At 33.9% G+C, this 8,729-nt stretch overlaps 1 protein-coding gene across 1 annotated transcript; it reads right to left on the reverse strand.

Moving 5' to 3' along the window:
- Positions 1 to 367: 367 nt before the first annotated feature.
- LOC107712660 (uncharacterized) lies at positions 368 to 7,330 on the reverse strand. The gene is made up of 10 exons (XM_016517969.1): positions 6,927 to 7,330; positions 5,287 to 5,365; positions 5,015 to 5,122; positions 4,773 to 4,925; positions 4,500 to 4,620; positions 3,816 to 3,877; positions 3,547 to 3,705; positions 3,292 to 3,329; positions 3,032 to 3,146; positions 368 to 501 (listed from the first exon to the last, which is right to left on the reverse strand). Exons 1-10 carry the CDS (start codon positions 6,954 to 6,956, stop codon positions 368 to 370), a joined length of 999 nt encoding a protein of 332 aa, XP_016373455.1. The 5' UTR covers positions 6,957 to 7,330.
- Positions 7,331 to 8,729: the final 1,399 nt, after the last annotated feature.

Genomic DNA, 8,729 nt, shown 5'->3' on the forward strand with positions numbered 1-8,729 from the left:
CCTTCTCTGTAAAGCTATTTACATTTGCATAACATTTCCTCCACAAGAGTCCTCAAAGACATTTGAAAAAATTAAAAAGCATAATCTGTCTCTTGCTTTTATCAATAACACGTGATTAATGTGTTAAATATGAATTGCATAAATAAATGAAACTATGTAGCAAGCTGTTTTAACATTTCTTCCTTTAAACTAACAAGTATCTTTTTTTAAATGTTACTAGTTTAATTTTTTTAAGTAGAGTGGTTAGTATATTTTTCTATTCTACTAGTTACTATTCATTAGGTACTATTACTTATAAGAATAACGACTAGTAGTTAAAATTAGTCAGTCAATCTGTACTAGTAACTAATCATTATGTACTTGTTTCCTAGTATCTATAACAGCATATACTAGTTGTACTAAATTCCTGATTCATTTGTAAGGGTAGTCTCCTCAACGTCTCTCTTATGACAGTGTACAGCACTGGTGCTGGCCAGGACTCCTTCTGCAACACCTGCATCACTGTGGGAAAGTAGATATGGCCTTTAGATACAAAGGTTGAGAAACCCCATGCTCTCGAGTTAATCTCCTGTTTACTGAGGCGAGCATGCACATAGAGTAGGCCTATCAGTGCCAGATTACTGTAAGTTATATTGCAAAAGAAGTATGATGCAGAACCAAATAGTTAATTACAATGTACATATCAATCAGTCAGGCAACAAGATGAGCACTGCAACAATATTATGTTAATATACTGAACGCAGATGGTTTAAGGTACGGGAAATATGAAAGAATTTTCTATATTGATTTTTCACAGGTGTTTCCCCTGTATTTTGACTTTTGCATTATATTGTGTGTTTAGGGGTTCAGGGAAATGTCTGGAAAATTATAGAAAATTAACAGTACCTTTTCAGCTTTCCTACTGATTTTTTTCTTTCAGTGTACAATCGATAAGCCAGTTGCGCTTTTATAAAACGAGACTAAGCGGTATGAAAGAATGAAAGTAGTGCTGGATGAGCGGAGTGATTTGCAGCATTTTAGCAAACATCAGACTGCTGAATGCTGCAACTGACCAATCAGAATCAAATATTCCAGAAAGCTGTGTAATAAGAACTTTTAACTGAAATAATACTATGCAGTTGTATCATTAAGAATTATTTTTTTTATTCGTTTTTAATGTAGTTTTTAAGGAAAATATTAAGGCTACATCATGAGAACTAAAACAAAAATTTCTCCTTTCTTTTTATTCTCATCTACTTAAAATTATATAAAAATTACCTACTTTACTTAATCAGCAAATTTTAATGCCCTTTCAACGTAGTTGTGAGGCTCCTACCATACCAAGGAAGCAACTGTAAGTGTGCGAATTAGAAGTTATTATCTGATCAGACAGTTCTCAGAAGTTCTTAGACTTTGTAATGTAAGCCTGAAAGCTAGCTGATCACAATCAGTTTAACATACGCCTACATGATTGGCAAAAGGATAAGACTAATAGTTGACAAGAAAGACTTGAAACATTCAGAAAAACAATCACAAAATTTAAATGGTTCTAAAACAGAGAATAAACCGAAACTTCATTAAATTCTGTCTTAAAGGGGTCATGAAATGCATTTTTTTTAATTTTATGTTTCCTGAGGTGCACTTGTAATCTTACAATCAGAAACTGTTATAATTTAGATATAAATGGACGTTTTCTACCCTGGATTTAGTTCTCTGATTTGAGCGCTCAGTTGGAAGGGCCGTGTCTGCTTTGAGACTTCAATGTAAATGCCCACTGCTATGATTGACTAACATCTTTGCATATAAAATGAGCATGCAAACCCTCCCGAAAACTTTTACTGCGTTTTGTATTGATTATAGCATTTCATTTAGAACTACTCCGGTTGCAGCAAAGGTTGCAGCACTGCACTGTAGACGAACACAGTCAGGTATACTGAGCACACGATGCAATGATCTCTTGCAATCTCACCAATACTTTCATCATAACTAACACAGTGAAAACACAATGTAAATAAGAGACTCGTTGAGCAGTGTAAACTTTGCCATTGATTATAATGGAAGTTTTGGTGAAAATACAGAAATCACTGATAGATTCAAGCTGATCTTCACTGCTCCAGTCCCAATTTACATACTATCTGTCCTAAATAGTACTCAAAATTAGAATTAGTGTGTCCCAAATCCTAGTATGTTGAAATGAGTATCCCATACCGGATGGTCTGCTATTTCTGGTGAAAATTAAATGTGCAGGGCTGCATCTGAAACCGCATAATTCCCTACTATGTGAAAAACATTAACTGTTATGTGACAAGAGAAGTATGTCCGAATTCACAGTACTCGTAAAAGAGAAGGAAAAATTACCAGTACTACTCCTGGCATATCTAAGGGTTTAGATAAAGGGTTTGCATGATTAATTATATATAACTTTACTGAAAAATATTAAGATTAATTAAAATGCATCATTATGCAAACACATGAGGAGAGTTCTCGGCATGAAAGACCTGTGACTGGCAGATCAATGTGCCTCTTCATTCAATATGGCAATAAATTAAATTAAACGAAATGTGGAGGATGTTAGCTGTGATAAGATGATTGACATGGCAGCTTAAACAATGACAGAATACACGTAACTAAGCTACAAAGCGGTCCATTAAAGACACAATTGCAACAAAGTAGTACGTCCCAAAGCTCGTGCTTCTGCTACACACACAAAAATATGTACTTTTTCTTCACAAAAAGAGTGCATACTTTTAGGGCATAGTATAAGTCGGCAAATTGGGACACAGCAATAGAAAACATTACATATGACGATGACGCATGTTAAGGGATGTGTTGAGGGGAAATTGTGAAATCACGATTCTCCAGATTTCAAATCCGGGTGTTTCAGAAGGGTAGAAAGAAGTCATTTATATTTTAAACTAGAGAGTTAGTTTTGAGTTTTTAAACTTGCAGTATGTTTTTATTGTAGTGTAATCTCTTATAAATGTAAATATCAAGAACATTTTGATTCTCTATTTGAGCCCTACATGACCCCTTTAATGTTTTATATAATTACATTTTGGGTTTCCGTTTGCTATCAGGGGGGCCATGATGCTCTGTAAATCTCCACTGAGGACGTTGTGTGGGTAGCTGGTCACTGGTAAAGTTTTGATAGAGGTTCCATTCCTTTCCTTTAAAGACAAACAAATGGTTATCAAGGTGATGCTTATCACTTAAAATGTTAGAACACATGAAAAAAAATCCTCAACATCATTTCCACCTTGTAATTTAATTGTACATAACATCAGAAACATGTTAAATCAAAAAATTACAAACCATTGCTCTGGGAATGCTGATTACATCATTAGGTTGATCTGCTGAAACAAAGACAAAATTCACTTATCTCGAATATTACAGAATACAGATTTCCTAAATCAATGTGCATTTCCTATTTTAAGAAAGAACTCAAACCACAGAATTAACAGAAACAAAACAATGCTAAGCCGCTTCACTCTGTAATGAGTCAAGGCCCCATTAAAGGTATAGCAAGCTTCATTAATCTAAATCAAGTACATGTAAGTGTATGTGAACCTGGTTGAATCTGAAATTTTGGATGTTTGCCAACATGCCAGATTTTGGCTTGGCGGCAAAGCCATCTCCGTCTGCAGAACCAGATGAGAAGAAGACAGAGAAGACCACCCAATAAGGTCACAATGATCAGTAACACCAGCAACAGCGGGTCAGAATATCCTAAGAAAAGGGACAATATATGTCACACAAAATTTTACCTCTGTATTTCTTACTTCAAAGGTTTGCAAATATAAATATTTCTAATTATACATGTTAGGATGCTGTGATACCTTTTGTTTCAACTGTGGTAGGACTACAAAAAGATTTACAGGACTTTTTCTTGCACTTAGACCTGAAACGAATTACATTAATCAATAGAACATTTATACTTAACATGTACTTTGACCCAAGACACTTTCATGACAAATATCTGCAAAACATAACAATAAATATACAATTGTATTTACAATATATAAAAATTATCACAAGTTTTAAAACAATTCATTATATTCTTTGGTGTGCTGGTACCTGAAATAGTGTTTCATTGCTAATAACGACAGTAGCCCCACACTGCAGAACAAAGATCCAGGGGGCGGGGTTGGATCCACATCTAGGGGGTGGAGATGGTAGGTTTAGGGGGGGAGATGGGTGGGTTTAGGGATCAGGGGGTGGAGATGGATAGGTTTAGGTATATGTAAGGTGGGAGGAGTTGGATCTGGATCCAACCTCGCCCCCTGGATCTTGTGTTCTGCAGTGAGGACCATCTCAATAACGCTGGCAAACATTATTACAAATGCAGGAGATTCTGATGTGGATGCTAAACCTTATGCAAAGGAAAACCACAACCCATTAACCTAAATGCTAAAGACTTGAATAATGAAAAAATTATTATTCTCCACAAATAGAGTAATTTACCAAAATTCCATCAAGATTCAAAAGATGTACAGAAAAAAAGTGAATATTAGACTCCATACTCAACACAGCTTTGGCACTGTCCACCATCCGAGAAATTGCCAATCCCACAAACTACTGTTGTGGTTTTAATAGTCGTTTTAATAGTCGTTTGTTGGGTACAATTCTCTTTACAGTTCAAACCTGAGTAACACAAAAGGAAAAAGAAACTATTCAGTTACAGTTTCCTAGCCACAAGGTGTTTAGGATATTTAATTTTTAGTTTTTTTATTTACAACAGAAAGTATCACTTGTATCCTTTGGCCATACATTTAACTTCCTTTAATGGTACTTACCATTAATGGGACAGGGTTTACAGTCACCATTATTCTTGTAAAACCCAGCTTTACAAACGCAGACTCTGTCCTGTGTTGGTGTACAGGTTTTGGTGATATCCTCTACTTCATGAGCTGTAAAACCAGGAGTCTTATATTTGGATGAAAGCCCACCTTTCAACAGTTTTATAAATTACAAATATCTAAATTCCACATGCATTCATTCGATTATTTCAATAAATGCATTCTGGTATTTTACTTACCATCCCAATCACATGGCGTACATCTTAAACAATATTTTAGATTATTTGGTAAGGCAGTGTAAGAATTGTTCCCACACATCACACAGTTATGTTGTAATTTGTAATATCCTGGAGGAAAGGTCAAAATAATAAGATAAAACACTTGAATTTTGGTTAATTTCTTTTCAGCAAATATATTATATTTATTCCACAAAGGTCCATCCATAATGGGTGTTTGTCATGTGGTTTTACTATTGTCTTTATTTTAGTTAGTGGGAGGCATGTCTGTTTACCTGCTGAACAACTTCCATTTTTCAAGGGTGGAATTTTACTTTGGCATTGGCATTGGGAAGCTATAAATAGTATACATACCTGAAATAAAAACAATTAACTGCAATCAAATAAATGTCAATGTCTTCTGAAAATATGAAATACCATCATATTTAAATACCTAAATACTCCACTTAAAAAACGGAAATAGTTGTTTATTAAATAGTTGTTTGTTTATTAAAAAGACCCCCAAATATCAAATTCCCTTGTACATTTTAGATACTTACTGAGAAATATTTTAAATGTGATAATATACAGAAAGGACAATGCTTCAAATACACACACATTGGTATCAACATTGTTTCTTCTAAAATAAATGTTGACAGGCAATTGTCGACATACACTAAAAGTACAGAGCTGTCAAATTGACGTTTAGAAATAGACAATTTGATGAGAAATATTTAAGTTTATACTACAATATCTGACTTGCTTTGGTATTTTAGCAAAGTTGAGAACTGTTTAAGACATTGTCGAGATTAATTGAGATTAATGTCATAATTTTCAGTAACTTCATCTCAGTAATAATAAAGTAATATTTCTACACAAGTTTTTACACATTTTCTGTGACAATGTCTACAAACGGTCAGTTTGAAAACCCCTTACATTTCTGCAGCACAATCTTAGGAAAGCTCTTGATATAAACACTTGGTCCTGATGGGATATACTTTGAAAAATGATTCTATTTAGACATTACTACCATAATGAAATATATAGGATATCCCACTTAAACTTACACATCTGAAAAATAATTATCCAATATTTAAAAAAATATTTAGCCAATAAACATAAAATATAATATATGCAGGAGTCTGTTAAACTGAAGGACAGGCAATCCAAGTTCTTGTCACATTTGATGATTAAAGTGTATAGAAATATGCTGTACAATGAACAATTACTAGAGATAAACACCACCATTTCAAGCTAGAAGCAAGAATACAGAAAGGACCTTTTAAAGTTAAAGTTTGACAAATTTATTTCAAATATTTTTAATATTTATTCTTATATTTATATCTAAAGAACTAATACATTTATAATTTTTTTTTAGCTCCTTGTATCCCACCCACACTTTTGAATCCATGCTGTTTTGTATTGAGGCCTTAAACCCTTAAAGACCTTTTTATTATTTATGGATTTTAAGCTTGTCATCGTACTCATTTTATTAAATAAATAAAACAGACCTTTACCAAAGATAATTTGTTGTTTATTAAATATAGTATAATAAAATATATATTTTGCCCACATATCACAAAGTATATAATATAACAGATAGCAATGATCTATTTAACCAGACGTCTGCAAAGCTTAATTAAACGCAAATGTTGCTATTGTTGTTGAGGTTAACCAAACGTGTCACAACAGTATGTAGCCATTTGGCATTTTAAGACTGGTAATTGTAACAGGATGGTGGTTATTGAAAAAGTACTTATCAACAATCTATAATCAGAAATGGAAAAAATACATAAATAAATAAAAATAACAGTTGAAACTGAGGGCTTTCCAATTTTGTAACGAGGTACAAACATTTATAATAAGATAGCAATTATAGCTCAACCTGTCCAAGGAAAGGTAACAACAACAATGCTAGTAAAAATTAAATACGTACCAAATCCAAACACAGTGTTGACACAGTCATGATGAGATGTTGTTCAGTTTTAGCTCAAGAGTCATGAATGAGGAGCAATAGTATGATTTGTATTCATAGACTTACAAGTTGATGATAACATAAAATACTCCAACTCTGCTTCATGTCATCATTTATGGCATCCAACTTCTGCTTCACTCTGACAGAGTATCTGTTTAGACAGGAAGGTGAGTAACCAACCCAGAAAGCCTTAAAGTAACCTACAAGATGTGAGAAAGCGTGACAGATGTGAAACATGAAAACACGTCAGACTAATAACCTCAGCATAAAGCTGGACCTCACATCGTTCATAAGGTCTTCCATTTGGTTAATAAACTTCTGCTCATATGAATTAAACAAATTTCATCACCAACCTATATCATACATATAGCCTACATTACATAACATAAAAAATATGACACTATGACTAACCAAATCAAATGAAAGTCTTCATTTTTCCTTGGTAAGTTATTTTTACTTTGAAGCAGAATTTTGATTAAAAATATGCAACTAAGAAAACGTCACGTTACAACTAACGAGTCAAGACGGCTTGGGCTGTTTCTGAGACAGCTAAATTGTGTGATATTGCTTAAATACAGCAGAGTTGAACAACACATGTTAGGCACAATATTGACAGTTATGTTGTCTGTTTTCGGGCCGGATATAAAAGTCCAAGGCAAGCTAAACGACAACAGAACCATTTTCGTGTCAGCAAGCGACGTTTCGTTCTTGAACCAGTGTTTGAATAAATGATTCCGTGAGTGACTCACTCACAAATACGGTCACTTATCGCCACCTACTGGGTATAACTATATAAATTGAGGAAAGAAAAAAAAAACATCATCACTAATAATAACACAGCCAGACTGCAAGGCGCAACAAACACCAGTCTATGGTCACGGACGAGCGGACTCTGAGTGACACAAACAAACGTCCGACTCCGAAAAGCCCTGCGGAAACTCCGCCCAGCCAATCAGATTCGAGAACTGGAGCTAATTGTTGTAAACTGTGTAAATGCTTTTATTCAGGTCTAAATAAGGTATAAATAGATCTTAAAGTTAAATTCAGGCTACCACTTTTTTTACAGTGTGATTAAGGGACTCCACTATACGCAGATAACAAATTTAGGTTATAAAAACGTTGTGGGAACATTTTCACCCAAAATAAAACGTTATTTGAACATGTATTTTTAATATTTTAAGAACGTTTTCTCTTCAACATTATCAGAACGTTCATTAAGTGCAAATAACATCACGAGGGCATTTTGAGGATGTTAAGAACATGTTCTCTCAACGTTATGAGAACATATATCAAATATTAATAATAAGAACGTTCCATAAATATTACTTTAAGAACGTTTTGTTCTAACATTTATATAACTTTTAAAAAACATTAGAAAAAGTTGTGAGAAGATTCCCTGTTAGCTGATGAACGTTGATGTGTATGAATCACCCCTTGTGGGTTTGAACCTATGATGTGCAGATTACTAGTCCAGCACTGAACTACCACCAACACACCAAACCTGTAGGCGTGACTTGATTTCAGTGATGATTTCATTTGATGGTCAATTTGTCTGTTTTGGGTTTGTAAAACCTTTAAAGGTTCATGTGATGTTGCTAAAAAGAACATTATGTTGTGTATTTAGTGTAATGCAATGTGTTTATGCGGTTTAAGGTTCAACAAACACATTATTTTTCACATAATGTACATTATTGTTTCTCCTCTATGCCCCGCCTTTCTGAAACGCGTCGATTTTTACAAAGCTCATCGGTCTGAAAAGCGAGG

The sequence above is a fragment of the Sinocyclocheilus rhinocerous genome, unplaced genomic scaffold (assembly GCF_001515625.1).
Source record: "Sinocyclocheilus rhinocerous isolate Xijiao unplaced genomic scaffold, SAMN03320098_v1.1 scaffold418, whole genome shotgun sequence".
NCBI lineage: Eukaryota > Metazoa > Chordata > Actinopteri > Cypriniformes > Cyprinidae > Sinocyclocheilus > Sinocyclocheilus rhinocerous.

Coding starts and splice junctions, on each gene's coding strand:
- LOC107712660 (XM_016517969.1), bottom strand. CDS start 6,956: ATGACTGTGTCAACACTGTGTTTGGATTTG. Junction 4,926..5,014: donor TACGCCATGTGATTGGGATG/GTAAGTAAAATA, acceptor AACTGTTGAAAG/GTGGGCTTTCATCCAAATAT. Junction 3,878..4,499: donor CAGTGCCAAAGCTGTGTTGA/GTATGGAGTCTA, acceptor AATTCGTTTCAG/GTCTAAGTGCAAGAAAAAGT.